This window comes from Podarcis gaigeae (assembly GCF_964106915.1).
Source record: "Podarcis gaigeae genome assembly, chromosome: Z".
NCBI classification, from domain to species: domain Eukaryota; kingdom Metazoa; phylum Chordata; class Lepidosauria; order Squamata; family Lacertidae; genus Podarcis; species Podarcis gaigeae.
Genome location: NC_139691.1, coordinates 7,945,426 through 7,963,364, shown reverse-complemented (window position 1 = coordinate 7,963,364; position 17,939 = coordinate 7,945,426). Strand labels below are relative to the sequence as shown.

Sequence of the window (17,939 nt, the reverse complement as noted above, 5' to 3'; positions counted from 1 at the left end):
CTGAGTCTCAGTATTGACTTTGCAGAACTTGTCAGAGGGAAAGATGGGGACAAAATAAGAATTAGTTCTCTCCGCATATCATTGGCTCCAGCTCTGCCAGTCATTTGCTCTGGTTCCTCCTACTGTTAGCCTCCCTTCCTTCCGCTCCACCAAGTCCCAGTGGGCATGAGCCTCCATTGTCTTTAACTCTTTCTTGATAAACTTCATTTATCCTCAAGCAGAAAACAGTGGACTTTCTGGCCCATGCCACACATTTGATTACTCAGAAAAGCAAGCTTTGGACCAAAGGGTGAGTGAGGAGTGTTAGTTTAACTTTGGGAGTCAGGAATGGTCTGAAAAGTGTCCCCACCACTCTCAACAAACCCACACCTGCCTAATTTTTCTTACAGCTAGCCCTACCTGCCAGCTTCTTCCTGCTTAGACTCAGTGTTGCATTTTAGGAACTAAGGAAGAGGAAGGTGTAGACAAGGCTAGAATTGTCTTCACCTATCATTGTATTTGGTTCCTCCTACCATGGAGGAACTCAAGCACCACCTAGTATTGGCCTCCTGCCTAATGCTGTACCGGTTCCAAAGTGACAATGGAAAGTCCACTCACAACTGTTTTATATGGAGCTGCTGTTTTTTGTGTGGAAAAGGTGGGTCTTGAATGCACTTTCTATTGGAGGGGATTATTTAGGGCCATTGTCAATTGCAATAACTCTTCTGCTCATAGGCCATAAGCTTCCCTGTGTGACTCTTGAGGCCACTTTACTGGTGTTAGCAATTATGCAGGTTGAATCTTTGCTTTGTTTACATTGACATTTTGAATTATTTAAGGGTCTCTTGGAAGAATGTGATGGGGAAGAAGGAAGGAAGAGAAATTGAGAGGCTAAGTTATACCACACACACACACACACACACACACACACATATAAACATATGCACACACACAAACAAACCACAATGGGTTCAAAGTCATCTGAGGAAATCTCCTCTGAACTTGGGAAAGTGTTTGGGTGGATCCTCCTCGACTTTATCCAATTGCATGGAACATGGGAATACTTAACCCAAATCTGTCTCTTTTAATTATTTTCCTCTGGACAGATAAAAGCTTTCTATAGGTTCCTGTAGAATATTTGCGCTTTCAAGCGTTCCGCCGTGACTTTGATACTAAGCGATTAAAGCATGTGAGGAGAAAGAACACAGCCCCAACCTTTAACTCCTTGTTCATGGGCCTCTGACTGCCGCTTTGATTGTTGACCTAAATTCCCCTTTCATAACTAAGTCCTGTCACCTTTGGTTGTATTTTTCCAGCAAAGTGGGCAGTGACAACTTTCCAAAGTTATGGGGATAGTCCATCCCCCACTCTAACTTTTTCTTCCCAAGAATGCCTCCCCACTAATCTTGCCTCTCCACAACACTCTTTGTATTTCCATCACCGCCCCTCCTTTGCTTCACTCTTAAAGGGTGATCTCCTAGCACAGTAACAAAACCAATAACTTGATGAAAAGTTTTATCAAAGATGAGGGTTGCACCTGAAGGTGAAATAGCAACAACAACAACAACAACAACAACAACAACAACAACAACAACAACAAAATTTTATTATTTATACCCTGTCCATCTGGCTGGGTTGCCCCAGCCATTCTGGGTGGCTTCCAACACATATAAAAACATAATAAAACATCAAACATTAAAAACTTCCTTATAGAGTACTGCCTTCAGATGTCTTCTAGAAGTTGTGTAGTTCTTTATTCCTTTGACATCTCATAGGAGGGCAGTTCACAGGAAAGGCGCCACTGCCGAGAAGACCCTCTGCCTGGTTCCCTGTAACCTCACTTCTCACAGTGAGGGAACCACCAGAACGCCCGCTGAGTTGGACCTCAGTGTCCAGACTGAACAATGGGGGTGGAGATGTCATTTAGGGCTTCAAAAGTTAGCATCAACAATTTGAACTGTGCTCAGAAAAGTACTGAGAGCCAGTGTAGATCCTTGAGGACCACTGTTATATGATCCCGGCATCTGCTCCCAGTCACCAGTCTAGCTGCCACATTCTGGATTAGTTATAGTTTCCAAATCACCTTCAAAGGTCGCCCCACATAAAGTGCATTGCAGTAGTCCAAGTGGGAGATAACTAGAGCATGTACCACACTGATGAGACAGTGCGCGGGCAAGTATGGTCCCAGCTAGCATACCAGATGGAGATAGTAGGCAGCCACCCTGGACACAGAATTAACTTGCACCTCCATGGACAATTGTGAGTTCAAAAGACCTCCATGCTGCGCACCTGGTCTTTCAGGGGTGCAGTTACCCCATTCAGGACCAGGGAGACCCCCATACTCACCTGCCCCCTGTCCCTCAGAAACTGTACTTCTGTTTTCTCAGGATTCAGCCTCAATCCGTTGACCACCCTCCAAGTGCCTCCAGACACTCACACAAGATCTTCACCGCCTTCTGGTTCTGATTCAAAAGAGAGGTAGAGCTGGGTATCATCCACATAATGGTGAACACCCAGTCCAAACCCCCCAATGATCTCTCCCAGCAGCTTTATATAGATGTTGAAAAGCAGGGGGGAGAAGACGGAACCCTGAGGCACCCCACAAGTGAGAGCCCAGGGGTCTGAACACTCACCCCCCAACACCACTTTCTGGACACAGCCCAGGAGTAAGGTGTGGAACCATTGCATAACAGTGCCCCCAGATGGTTCAGAAGGATACCATGGCTGATGGTATAAAAAGTCACTGAGAAATCCAGCAGAACCAGGAAACAACTTTCAACTCAGTCCCTAGCCCACCAGAGATCAAAAACCAGTGCAACCAAGACAATTTCAGTCCCATTATAGGTCCTGAATCCTGAGTGGAAGGTATCCAAATAGTCCATATCCTCAGGACATGCCTGGAGTTTTTCAGCAACCACCTGTCCAATTACTTTGCTCAACCCCAGTAATAGATTATTTGAGACTGGGCAATAATTGGCCATAATGCCCAGGTCTAAAGATTTTTTAAAAACAGTTTAATAACTGCTTCTTTAAGGGGGTCCAGGAAGACTCGCTTACAGAGGGAAGCATTCACCATCCCAGAGAGCACATTGCCCAGCCCAACTTGGCTCACTTTTATGAGCCAGGATGGACAAGGATCAAGCAGACAGGTGGTCAGTTTCACTCATCCAAGCAGCCTATCCACATCCTCCGAGGTAACAGGTTAATATTGATCCCACACAACTTGACTAGACAGAGCTGTAGCACTCTCCTGCCCTAGCCCTACCATGGTGGAGTTTACCTCTTTCCAAATTTGATTGATTTTATCTCCAAAAAACTTTGCAAGGAGATCTTTGAGTCCTGACCAGACCCTGATGGCGAAGGTGGTTCTGTTAGACTATGAACCACCTGAAAGAGTCTCCTGGTACTGTTTTCCACAGATGCAATAGAGGCAGTTTTTCGCCCTTGCTATAGCCACTTGGTAAACTTGACATTGAGCTCTATCCCATGTTTGGAATGGGTTTTTCACCACTGGTGCTCTAGCCATAACAGTGATTGTTTCATCACCCTCAGCTCCAGGGGAAACCACCCTCAGCTCCAGGGGCCATCTGAGCTCCATGCAATCAGAGAGGATGCTTCAGAGCCAGATAGTTGATATCCCTGGTCAATGCCGCATTCCAACGGGCTTCCAGGAAATCAGCTGAGAGGCCATCAACATGGAATAATGTATCCCCTACCATTTGGACCACTCAAATTAGTCCCAACTCCCTGCAGAGCGGAAGGGTTGCACAGAAGTCTAGTTGCACCAGGAAGTGAATTGACCATGGCACTTCTTTTGTTCCACTGGAACTTAATGTCAGACCACCCATGTGCACAGAGGTAAACACCATGTCTAAGGCGTGTCCACAGCTATGAGTAGGGCCAGATTTATTCAGGGACAACCCCATGCAGGCCATGCTTTTCACAAAGTCCCAAGCAGCCCCTTGTAAGGTTGTGTTGGCATCAATGTTAAAATCACCTAGGACCACCAGACTAGGAATCTCTAGGAGAACATCCACCATGACCTGAAGCAGCTCGGGCAGGTAATCCTTGGTGCAGATGGAAGGTCGGTACACCAGCGGGAATCCTGTACTCCCCCTAAAAGAAAATTATACTAAGTACATGATCTAATAACATCAAAAAGAACCCATATATTTAGCTCAATTTATCTGTTTTAATATGTGTAGAAAACATATACATCATTATTCACAGAATGGTCTAACATATATATTTAAATTTTAAGTAGGGGGTGGGTTACATATGTCTCAGGATATAATTTTTTGATTTTAAAAAAATCGTTAAACACCACAAGCAACAAATAAAGCCACACAAAGTTTTTTCAGTTACAAGCATATACAAAGCAAAACATAGTGCAGAAGCAAGAAAAGTATTCATCAATGTGATATTGTAAGCACTCCGCTCTTATGCATGTGAAGGTTCTTATCACAGGAATCCTGTGCCTCATGCTTTACTCCTCTTACGGGGACCATGGGGCCTCTCTGCACAGGGGTTTGAGAGACTGGGGGTGGAGAGTTCGCTGTCCCTTATTTATGAAGGCGTAGAACAGAAACCAAGCCTCCTTAGACCTATCTCTTTTTGAGACTCCCCTTATAACACTCTTTCTCTCCAGAAAGTAATCTGAGAGAGTTGTGTCCCAAATATAATTAATCCAGGTCTCCATTTGAGGCTCTGATTTGCACTGCTGCAAACAACAACAAAAACTAGGTCCCTGTGTTTAATTCTTGAGTTTGGGTCACTTTCCAGCCATAATAGAGCTAAGGATAGGTTAGACTTCAATTCCTGGCCTGTGATGGAAGAGATACAATTTCAGTGTGAATCGCTTATAGGATTAATAAATGGCCACCAGACAGTTTCAAAATCCTCAAGAGCAGCTTCACCTGTTTGTACCTTTAAATGATGTGCTAATTCCCACCCTACCCTCAATAAACACTTTTTGCACCATGCCTCTCAAGTCAGATTATGTGCATCCTTCCGGTTGTGGGTGCTAACCAAAAATGCAATAATGAATCAGAGCCTTTGTGTGTAAATAACATGTTTGATCAGAAAATACGGAAAGAGGACACAACCCGGGAGTGGGACCTCAATCTCTGAAATAATACCAATTTCTCCTTGGCAAAGGTGTAGAGGAGGGGGCCATGGCCCAGGGTGCACATTTTTGAGGGGGGGGCAATCAGGTGCCCCCATGACAGGCATGGAGCCCTGGCAGCTGAGGCCTGGCAGCAGACAGGTTGGTTTAGTGGTCAGGTGGATGGAGGCAGCGGGCAGAGAGCTTGTTGGAGGCAGGCTCTTATCACCCACCATATGAGCTCTGTGCACACACCCTTGGCATTCACCCCTACCCCAGCTGTCCAGTCCACTGGGGGGGTGCAACACTTGTCCCATCCTGGGTTCCAGCAACCCATGCTATGCCGCTGCTCCTTGGATCAGTTTCCAGAATTTCTGCTTCTTTAAGGTGGCTTCAATCCACCTCTTCAGCATCCAAGACTGCTGCTGCTCAGCCAGTACAGCAAGAAGCATGTCGGGGTGCAGCTGCTGTCACAGGGCCTCTTGAGCCTCAGGAGCTTAAATAAGCACAGGGGAAGCAATTAAATGGAATGTGAAAAGTGGCTTCGTGGAGTGTGAAAGAGGAGCAGAGAGACTGTAGCTCAGCAGCAGAGAATTTGCCTTGCATTCAGAAAGTCCTAAATTCAATTCCCTGGCATCTCAAGGAAAGGCTAGGAGAGCCTCTGCATGAAAACCTGGATGAAAATCCCCACCCACTGCAGTAAAGTGGGGCCACGCTGCGCTGCCAGCCTGGGCATGCACTGGGGAGCCTGGCTGGCCAACTGCTTTGAAGGGTGCGTTCACAGTGCCCAGCAAGCCCAGCACTGCTTTGTGAGATTTGCAAAAGCAGTGAGGGGCTGGCAGGCCACATGCCTGTTGCATCCTTCTCAAGCCATCCTCCAGTAGCCACATCCAGTGCTAGATTACCAAATAGGCAGAGCAGATACCGTCCTATGGGCCCCACATCTTTTAGGGGCCCTGCAACAACAGGTCAAAATAATGTTGATTTGATCTTGAAATAAAATTACAAAAATGTATTAGAGATAATTTTTGAGGGTGTGTGTGCGAAATTTCAATTGCCTAGGAGCCCCACAGGGTTTAATCTCACACTGGCCATGTTATCCCTGAATCCCTCATATCTCTCATTGAGATCCCTGAAGATGGTCCTGGCACTAAGAAATCATAGAGCTGGAAGGGGCCCAATTATGGCTCTGATAGAACTTACGAAACTATGATTGTACTGCCTGGAAAGGACATGTGGAGCTGGGGGACCTGATGCTGTACCTAGCACTAAGCCTCAATAGATAGCGAGTAGCCACACTTGTCTGGTCCTCCATTGCAGTTTGGTTTTGAGCTTATTCTCCCTTAGAGCCCATGGACCACAAACCATATAATGCACCATTGCTACAGAGCAGCCCCACTGCCCTGCTTTACAGAGGTCTACCCAGTATATGAAGGGCTCTCCAGTCAATATAAAGGGCACTAAGAAGGGAGAGAGCAATGCAGGGTGTGTGTGGGGAGGTGTTCATCATTGAATTTGCTCATCGACAGTTAGCACCTGGGCAACTGACTTGAGCGAGCAAGCCAGGCAGCTGATTGCAGTTTTTCATCTAGTCCAACCCCACTGCAATGCAGGAACCATGGGCTTTTGTGGTGGTTTTTTGTTTTGTTGGTTTGGTGATATGTTATGTTACCCTAAAAGTACATTGGTAAATGCCCCTGAGTGGTAAGAATGGAAGTAGTGGGCTCAGGTCTCCTTCCTGGTATTCCCGTTTTATACTTCTCTACCCACCCCAGGCTTGAACATGACTGGGGATGATGAGATCTCTTCTTCCCCCTCCTCTTTCTTACCTCCCCTGCTTTATGTTGCACATTTTTTGTTATCTAGTGTGGAAAACAAATTATGAGATCAATACCAGCACCCCAAATGCACGCACAAACCCACACACCACCACCACCACTGGGTTGATCTTGAGCTAATTTTGGCCCTTTGAAACTGGAAATTAAAAACCACAAAATTCTTCTAGAACATAATCCAAAGGATCTCCAAGTTGTGAAGCTGGTGGAAAAGAAATTCAATTCAGTTCACAGGGAAAGGCAAACCTACCTCATTCATACTTTCTGGAACAATACATGAACCACAATGCGGCCAGCCTTTGAAATTTGCACTGCTCTGAATTTTGCAATGCAGTTTTCCAGCCAAGCAATGTGTACAAAAATGCATATGCTAGATTAAAGTGTGCTGTGCATACACATTCATACAACAACATATCAACATAAAATCAGCAACATAAAAATGTCTAATAAGTTTGGGGAAATTGCCTATTAAGATAAACTTGCACTAAAATGCTGATGAATTTCCATGAAGATTGTGGTTTTTTTTAATGGCAAAGTGATGTGGAAATGTAGAAAATAGAACTTAAGTCTGCAAGGAAAGATGGAGTCTGAGAGGAACTGAAATTGTCAGCGAGAAGCCAACTGGAGTATGTCGAACTGTGTAGTTTTTCATTTTTGTAGCTTCAGTAACCTTCCCATGCCTGATACACATTATGGGTTATATTCTGTGTCAGTTCTACTCAGAGGAGACCCACAGAAAGTAATGTACATTACTAACTTAGGGCCATTCATTTAAAGTAGTCTTCTCTGAGTCAAAATTAATTCAACTATCGAAATTAATGGGTTGTATACTGCCAAGTTCAACTCAGAGTATAACAGTTTAAATGAGTGAACCTAAGTTAGCAACGTCTATCAGTGTCAGTGATCTACTCTGAGTAGGACAAAATTGGATACAGTCCAACAGTTTCAGTGGGCTGTATCCAACTACTCAGAGTAGACCCTTTAAAAATAATGGAGCTAAATTAGCCATGTTCATCATTTGCAGTGGGTGTACTCCGAGTCGGTTACAGTGGATTGGATAACATTTTGGAATATATGCAGGTATGCATTTTTTAAAAAGTAATAAAATAGCAATCCAAAGAGTCTACCCCAGGGGTCAGCAAACTTTTCCAACAGGGGGCCAGCCCACTGTCCCCCAGACCTTGTGGGGGGCTGGACTATATTTTGAAGGGGGGGTGAAAGGTGCAAGAGCACCACCAGCCCCGGTGGCTACTTACCTGTGTCTTGCGAGCAGAAGGGGCTGGCAGCGGCAGCAGAGGGATGATGAGCGGTGCGCAAAAGGGATCTGCAGAGGGGCTGCTTAAAATGGTGGCCACTTGAGCATTGCTGCTGCTGGCACTGACAAAGCCCAGTCCCCTTCCTCCTCTAGGCAGGGCAGGGAGAAGCCCAGAGGAGGGAGGGAGTAGGCGCTGCCACCACCGCTGCCATGTGAGGGAGAGGGAAAGAACGTGCACACTGGCGATCCATGCGACAATTCCCAGACCATCCATGGGCACGATTCAGAAGGCAATTGGGCCTGATCCGGCCCATGGACCTTAGTCTGCCTATCCATGATCTGCTACTTTGAATAGGACCAGTATTGGATACAAGCCTTAGCTTTAATTCAGATACCAAGACAAAGCCGCTCATTTGTCTCCCCTCCCCTCCTTGCACCATACTGATGATCAGCAGTCACAGTGTTCAGCTCCAATCTGCTCTCAAGATGTGATTTAGCTTTGTTGTTTGTTAAAGTGTATGCACTTGACAGAGGAATAAGTACACTACCTAGCTGGCACCTCCCTTGCAAAGGCAAGAAGGGAAGGGACAAGAAAGAGCCCCTAGCAAAAATAACACTTCACAGAGCTGGTCTGGGAATGGGGGGGAGGGAAGAATTACTCTTCTGATAACCTTTGCTCAGCTGATGGTCTCCGAGTCCACAATTGTTGATAGAGAGGGATTGAGTGATTATGCTGAGAACACAAAGGGGCAGTGGGCTTCAGTTAAGGGAAGGATAGGGTGCAGAGGTGAGGGCTTAGTTGGGGGTGGGAGAGGGGTGGAAGAAGGAGAGCATGAGCCAGTTTAAGAAGAACCCTGCAGGATTAATCCAAAGACCCATCTAATCCAGTATCCTGTTCTCACAGTGGCCAACTCAGTCTCCTATGAAAAGCCTGCACCAGGACCTGAATGCAGGCCCCCTTTCTTTGCTTTTGTTCCCCATTCAACTGTTATTCAGAAGGACATTGACTCTGATTTTGGAGGTTAGATACAGTCATAATGGCTTGTAGCTGCCAAGAGCAGTAGCCATTAATTTGTAAATGTGGCACTAGTCTACCTTACACTGCCTTTTGAAGCAGAGAATCTGTCTGGTGGGGAGAATGAAGGGTAAGCTGTGCACTGTCAGTTTGTATCTATGCACATGGGTTTGCATAGAATATCCATAGGGTTGCCATATTTCAAAAAGTGAAAATCCAGACACTTAAGCAATTTCCACCCAGAACACTGCATTTGACTGCCATATTCCGGCTATGTCCAGGAAATTCTGGACATATGACAACCCTAATATCCATGTCTTGTGGCTTTCTAGCAGATGTGTGCATTGATATTTTGATTTGCTTGCCAGACATTATCTGGAGCCAATGACTCCATCCACTTCCCTCTCATTCATTTGTACACTAGGAACTTAGGAACCCCTCTTATACTGAGTCACACCATTGGTTCAACTAGCTTCGTATTGCCTATACTGACTGGCAGAGACTTTCCAGAATTTCAAGCAAGGAGCACCTCCCAGTCTTACCTGGGGATACTAGGGATTGAAACTGGGACCTTTGACATACTCTACCCCTTGAACCACAGTCCCTTCTCTCTTGCGTTTGGTTGCTCTGTAGCTGGTATTCATTGACATGCTGCTTCTGATACTAGAGGTAATATATGACTATTATAACTGGAAGGCCACTAAGAGTTTTATCCTCCGTGAGTTTGCCTAATATGGTTTTGAGATTGGTGCAGAAATCCCATCTACCATGAGTTGGTGTGCCCTCTGTAAGACATTTACACCAATTCCTTCCAAAATAGTACTGCACCAGCTATCAGAGTTCATTCTGAAAAGAAACCCCAGATTTTCTTTCTGTTGCTATCTGATTACTTCTGATGCAATGTGGTTTCATCTGTTAAAGGAACTTAGATAAGCATACTTCTATGGTACAGCCTTTTTTTTTTAAGGTTTAGCAACCATGGACTGTTCCTTCTCAATTCCCCCCCCCCCCCATGAACTCAGGGGATTTTAATTTTGTGGGGGTGCTAAGAATTAACAAATGCATGTGTTTTGTGAGGATTTGGTCCAAACTAGTGACGTCAAGCTTACAGTTCAAGTGAAGTTAATGAGATTTCTTACTGTAATTTCACCACTAAGCAATTGCAAAGGATTTCTGGCCCCTAGACAAAGAATTGGGTGTCCCATTTACGTCATATGCCTCTAGAAGTTCTTGACCTTTTGCTGCAATATTGAAATGATTTCTCCCATTTATGGTCACGTGTTCACAAAAGGGTTCAGTGCTCCTTGTCTTCACGCCAACCGGTTTATTGTGAAAATTGCTGTCTTTTGTAGATCGATGTAAATTTTGTAAATTTTGTGCTGTCATCACTCATATTTACTTCTGTTTATCTCTCTCCTCTCTCTCTCTTTTTGTGGGGGGCACTTAGGACTATATGACAAATGTTCTTACACCACCCGTGACCGAGGATGGGTCCTGGGGATTAACACCATCAGTGACCAGGGGAATAGAGAACCCCGCTTTTTCTTTTCCTTGAAGACGGACCGTGCCCGGAAGGTTACCACCATCACAGATCATCGTAACTACCTCGCAAACCAGTGGGTTCACCTAGCTGTCACTTACGATGGACGCCTGATGAAACTCTATGTGAACGGTGCTCAAGTGGCTACCAGTGGGGAGCAGGTAGGGAACATCTTTAGCCCTTTGACCTTGAAATGCAAAGTTCTCATGCTTGGTGGGAATGCCCTGAATCAGAATTACCGAGGCTACGTAGAACATTTCAGCCTTTGGAGAACAGCCCGGTGTCAGAAGGAGATTCTGTCTGACATGGCCATGGTGACTCATGAAGCAGATGCTCCTCTACCTCAGCTCGTTTTTCAGGAGACTTTACTGAATGTGAAAAGCATCTGGTCTCCGATGAAAGACAGCCCTAGTCTTCCTCAGATCGAATTCACTTCCCACCCTGGCTACCTACTGGATACAAGCCTTGATCCTCCTCTATGTGGGCAAACTGTGTGTGACAACAAAGAGGTCATTGCCAGCTACAACAATCTCCCAAACTTCCGTCACAAAAAGGTAGTCCGCTACCGAGTGGTGAATATCTATGATGACCACCATCACAACCCAACGGTTAGCCATGAACAGATAGAATTTCAACACCAGCAACTGAACGATGCCTTCAGCCCTTACAACATCACATGGGAACTGGAGGTGCTGGAAGTAAAGAACTCTTCCCTCCGGCATCGCCTGATCCTGGCCAACTGTGAAATTAGCAAGATTGGAGATGACAGTTGTGACCCTGAGTGCAACCATACCTTAACCGGGTACGATGGAGGGGACTGCCGGCACATGCGACACTCGTCATTCAACAAGAAGAAGCAGAATGGTGTGTGCGACATGGATTGTAACTTTGAGAGGTACAGCTTTGATGGTGGGGATTGCTGTAACCCAGAGATAACTGATGTCACCAAGACATGCTTTGATCCAGACTCTCCTCACAGGTAGGCACACTGCTGAGCATATAAGGTCCTTCTAATCATACCAGGCCTGCCTATGTTCCCCTCATTCATATTCCCCTCACCCCAACACCTCTTCCCATGCCCACAACAATTCATATTGATTTAATGATTCTCTTTTAAACTGACTCATAATGAATCAAGTTTTAGAATGCATGAGGAAATGCATTTTGTGTTCCTAGCTCTCATTATCAGTCCGTTTAGTTGGTTTGGTTTGGGTTGATGAGCAGCTCAGAGGGCCGTTTTGCACAGACTTGAACACTCTTTGCACACACTCTTGGGAATTGATGTACAAACCTGACATCTTCATGTGCCCATGATGGGGCCCTTAGAGTGGAGGAGATATATCTTGGCACAAATTAGCAGGGGCTTGGAGGTGGGGGCACAGATCTAAGGAGGCTTGGTTGAGGCAAGCCTGGGTTTATAATGAGTTTAAAAACTAAGGGTGAATTGTAGGTTTTGCTTGAGGACATGTTTATAAATTTATTTCCCTGTACAATCATACCTCGGGTTAAATTCACTTCAGGTTGAGCGTTTTCAGGTTATGCTCCGCGGCAACCCAGAAGTAACAGAATGCGTTACTTCCGGGTGTCGTTGCTCACGCATGCACAGATGCTCAAAATGACATCATGCACAGAAGCAGCAAATTGTGACCCGCGCATGCGCAGATGCTGGTTTGTTCTACTCAGGATGCAAATGAGGCTCTGGAACGGATCCCATTTGCATCCAGAGGTACCACTGTATTTGTGTGGGATTTTGTATGACTTGTATAAGTGCCGGAGGTGGTTCTGGGATGGGAGCAGTCAAGCGGCAGCCACTCCCAGCTCAACCAGTGGTGTGGTCCTCTCTGTCTTGCCTCTCTCAGCCCAGTGGAAGTGCTGCTGATATAGGCAGGTTGGGGAAGGGAGGAAGCATTCAGTAATGAGTCCCAGCTGAGGTTGTGGGGTGGGCCTCACCGTCTCACCTCTTTCTGATACAGCTGGCTGGAAAGCCACTTATTTGCAGGGCAGGCCTCTAATTGAGAGCGGTGCTTAATCAAGAAAACATGATGGTTTTTCTGCCTAGATTTAGAACCAGCAGGATTTTGAAAAATATCTCCATCCTTGAGTTAAGAGTCACTTGGCGCTGTTTTATTTCACCTGCTCTCTCATGCACACCCTTGTGCCTTGGCTAGAGGTATTCAATGAATATTATCTTCTTTGTGGACAGAACAGAATCGCTCCCCAGGGCGAGGGGATGTGTAACTTTTTATGAGTGTTTTATGCCAGCCATAAACTCAAACAGAATGTTAAAACATAAGCCATACAAAAGCTTTGACGAGCTTTCTCCTGCTCAGGGACAATCTCTCGGAAGAGTCATGTGAAGAGGGAGATTTGTATGAGGAGATGAATATGGAAAGGCTGTTTGTTTTCTTTGCAAGGCTTTGTCTTTAGCAATAACTGTCAGTTGGAAGTACACATGTATTTATTAGCCGATGTGAGCTTTAGCACAGCCTTGTAAATAAAGTCTTCAGAGAAGTTACTAGCCTGCAAAATGTTTTACTGGCCTGTGGAGGGCTGGAAGAGGATGGACAACGGGGGCCCTCCATTCATCTTCCAACTGTCTGCTGCCTTTCTTTTTGCTGAGGACAGAAAAGAGGGAGAATTTGTTCGCTGATTGGCTTTTGTGCTGGACCCAAAGCAGTGATGGAGCAACCCATCTTTCCTCTGCCATCTCACATGTACACCATGCAATTAACAAAAAAACAGAAGAAGAGCCTGCTGGATTAGAGCAAATAGCCCATCAAGTCCAGCATCCAGCAAGCAGGATCGAAGCAAAAGAGAACTCTCCCCTCCTGTGGTTTCCAGTAACTGGTATCCTGATATTGTTGGAAGCCCAGGGTCCTATGAGACCCAGCCAGCATGGCCAATTGTCACTGATGATGGGAGTTGGAGTCCATTAACCTCTGGAGGGCTGCAGTTCCTTTTTTCCCTTCAACTTCAGGATGGAGTGGGGAAAAGAAACTGAAACTGAAAGAAATGCCCATTCCTAATTGTAGTAGACCTGCAAAATGAAAAGAAAGAAAAGAAAAGAAAGTCTTGCAGGGCTTGCATGTACCCTACAGTGGGCATGATAAAATTTGGGCAAATTGTATAGTGAATCAAACTGTAACATGCAAGTTTAATGGGTTCTGATTTCCTCAGTGTGAACTTTTACCTCCTCTTTGATAGGTAAGTGGCATTTCCATCCCCCTTCTCAAGTTGGCAATTGTTTATGTTGTATGAGGAAGCTCCAACTTGGGGACTGAATTGCAGCCCCTCAGGCTTCTCTACCTGGTCTTTGGGAACTCTCCCCAGGCCACCCACCTCACTGCCCCTGCTTTCTACCCTCCTTGAGTGTTTTTGCCTGGCTGGAATGTGTCCTCAAACTCTAATAATGCCTCTTGCTTGTGTGGGTGGTGGGTAGAGAGGGGTTTATACTGTACAAGGTGATAGTTTACATTCATTGTTCTGCCCACCCCTGGTATGTGACCCTTGCAAGGTCACCCAGATGGAATGTGCCTCTCATGCTAAAGATAGGTCCCTCTGTTGTTTTGTTTTGGTTCTGAGCCAGGAAGGTGCTTCACATCATGATGTCAGTCTTCAAGTCCGCCTTTCCCCATTTGCAGCTGTCAGCTTGAGCAGCCTGTGATTTTCGGCTACTAAGCAAGTGCTTGTGTTTTTTAATAGCCACACAAGGCAGCTATTAATAGATGGAGTTTACCAAAATATAGAACTGCCTAACACAGAAAAGGGAAACCTGAGGGATTAATGCCAGGAAAAATTCCATGCTGAATTCCTACCAAAAGATGTAGTAAAAATTAACAGCACAGAGGAAAGGGTGGAACCCGTTACTTGGACACTGATATGATGATTATTATTTTTTAGTTGTTCTTTCAAACTGCATGTTAAATGGTTTTGTTCAGCCCTAATCGGTGAGTCAGCTCCTTTTTAGAATAAAAATAAGGACATGGTTGACAAAGAACCTGCTACAAAAATAGACTTTGGACAATTCAAGAGGTTTGTGAGGCTGCAAAAGGATTGCCCTAGAGAAATTGCAGACTCTCCTTCTGCAAGGAGTGTTCAGCTTTAGGATTTTGTCCACAATGAGGTGGCAGGGGGGAGCTCCCAATCCTTTAGCCAAGTAGAGCCAACTACCTTGCAAGATGGTCTGTTCCACTGCTTTGCCATTAGGAAGATCCTCTGAACATTTAGCTAAAGTCAGCTTCTGTGCAGCTCACGCACATTGGTACTAACTACTCTTGCCCTCTGAAGCGACGGAACAGTCTTATCCATTTTCTCCACGAACACTCTTCAGATATACAGTGGATGCTTGGGTTGCGAATGTGATCCGTGCAGGATGCACGTATGCACCTGCAGCGTTTGCAACCCGCGTCTACGTGTTTGTGCATGCGCGGGTTGCGATTTGGCACTTTTGCACATGTGCAAAGCATGATTTAGTGCTTCTGCCCATGTGCGACCGCCGAAACCTGGAAGTAACCCATTCCAGTACTTCTGGGTTTCGGTGGCCCGTAACCCCAAACAACGCAACCTGAAGCAGCTGTAACCTGAGGTATGACTGTATATATAATCTCTCTATTGGACTACTGTATTGCACTCAATGTAGGGCTTCCCTTGGAAGTTGCAGCTGATGTGAAATGCTGTGGTCAGGTTATTGAGTGGAACACTTGGATGTGCACAAATTATACCTCTACTGCACTGACCGCCAAACAGCAACTAGATCATGCTCAAAGGTGCACTGTTAACAGATAATTCAGGCAATCTGAAAGACATCTTTCCCCTGCACAGACCTATTAAGTCACTTAGATCACCTGGGGAAATTCTGCTCATGGCATTGCACCCTACAGAATATCATAGGGCAGTGACTATGGAATGGGTATCTTTTGCTATTGTCCCTGTACTGTGGAATGTCCTTCCCTCTGTCATTTACAACCATTTACAAGCAGTTACCTTGTAAAGATTAATATTTTTGCCCAGGCTTTCACTGGCTCCTAAGATTGGACCCTGAGTTCATACCATCCAACATTTCTTTAATGAAAATAGGGAGGTCCTATTCAATGATGATGATGATGATGATTTTATTATTTATACCCTGTCAATCTGACTGGGTTTAACCAGCCACTCTGGGCGGCTTCCAACAGAATAAAAACAGAATAAAATATTAAACATTTAAAAAACTTCCCTGCACATGGCTGTTTTGAGATGTTACCTATCTTCTTGACTCAGGGGTCGCATAATTCCATACCCTCCAACAATTCTCCAATGAAAATAGGGACATCCTAAGGAAAAGCAGGACATTCTAGGATCAAATCAGAAACTGGGATGGCTTCTGTAAATCTGTGACTGTCCCTGAAAAATAGGGACCATTGGAAGGTCTGTGAATTGTGTGTATGAAGCCCCTGAGTCTCTTTCTTATTTGCTTTTATTTGTGTATGCTCTTTTAATGACTTTAGGCTATATTTTTGTTTTAATGGATATTGTTTTTATATTGCACATAGTGTGCACCACTTAGAGGTTTATAACACAACAACAACAACACACAAAGTGGTTTAGAACTGCTTTTAAACAAACAAACAAACAAACAAACAAAGGCAGCCATGAAAGCTGAGATAAAAATGCCTGTGCTCCAATCCTGGAATTAATTTGATAAATGGCCCTAGTGCCGAACAAGAATTTTGGAGGAGTGGAATTCACTGGAGAGGAAACACATGAAATGATCAAGGCACAGAATGAGAGAAACCCTCTTCTGCCGGTCCTCAAGTTCCAAAAGGATATAGAATGAGATGAGAGGGTAACTCTTAAAATAAGACAAGCATTTACATTTGCAATCAAAATTATTCTACCCCATTGCAAATCAAGTTTATTCTCAAAATTTACAGGTTTTCTGCTGTTTGAAAGGAGCAAATCCAACCAAAGCAATGAAAATAGCTCCACACAATGGATGCTTCAAGTGGTTTCCTCAAATTCAGCTGTAAATGCAACTTATAATAAGACTGGAAAAGCCTGGCAAAGTGGCATTTTCAACTGAATTTCACCTGATTTGCAACAGGGGCTGAATAATTTCAAATGCATCTATATTCCTTGCACAAAGATCCCCCTGGCTGTGTTCCTTTTGCACAATGAGGTTAAAGCAGCAGCAGGGTTTAGCATCTATGATATTGTCATTTATGTGACACTGATCACAACCAGCCAGAGTGTTTGGGAAATAACTTGTTTTGCTGTAAAGGTCATAACTGGAGAGAGGAGCCTTTTGCACTGCATGCAGAAGTATCCAGGTTTAGTTGCTGGCATCTTCAGGAGGGTTGCTAGCCACCATGGCTTAGTTCTGCCTTCACTGTTGGAGATTGTATGCCTCTGAATCACCAGCTGCTGGGAATTGCCAGTTACAAGTGGGGAGAGCACTCATGTCCTGTTTGTAGGATTCCCATAGGATGTGGGGTGAGATATGCCATTGACAAGATGCAGCAGGGTTCTTCTCATGCTCTTATGAGACCCTAGAGAGCTAGAGTATGTAGTAACATAGAACACAGGGAGCTGTAGTTCAGCAGCCTCTGGGGGGACATCAGGTCGGGGAAGGCTGAATAAACATGTGTTCATCACTCACAGAAAACAGCATCATTTGTCATGGTCTATGTGTCATATCACTTGGACACAATGGTCTGGGTTGACACAGGAAGATGCCTTATACTGAGTCAAACCAATGTACCATTTAGCTCAATATTGTCTACACTGACTGGCAGTGGCTTTCCATGGTTTCAGGCAGCAGTCTATCTGAAGCTTATATGGAGGTGTGAAGGACTGAATGTTTGGCCTTCTGCATACAGAGCAGATGCTCTACCCCTCAGCTACAGCCTACTCCACAACAAAGTTGTTGTAAGGTTTTATTCTTTGTGACATTTCAGTACCACTCATCAAACAAATCCTTAGGTGGTTTTCAAAACATTAAAATTCAGTGAAAGAAAAAATACATCCACAAATAAATAAAAACTATATGAATGCAATAATTACTACCACCAACATAAAATCAGAAGAAATAATTATTACACCAACACAAGAAACATCAAATCTACATAAAACCAGCAGCAGGAAAAGCTCTAAGTGCTGGAGAATTGAAATGCACTAAAAATTACAATTAAGACTCATGCCTAGCCCTACACAATGCCAAGGGATGAATCAAA

The 17,939-nt window shown here is 44.8% G+C and overlaps 1 protein-coding gene across 1 annotated transcript in view; it reads left to right on the top strand.

Moving 5' to 3' along the window:
• Window positions 1-17,939, top strand: part of PAPPA (pappalysin 1) — a 233,974-nt gene that overhangs the window by 22,604 nt on the left and 193,431 nt on the right. The window contains exon 2 of the mRNA XM_083721583.1: window positions 10,636-11,707. Coding sequence (XP_083577709.1) covers window positions 10,636-11,707 — 1,072 coding nt within the window. The remainder of the gene's footprint in view (window positions 1-10,635; window positions 11,708-17,939) is intronic.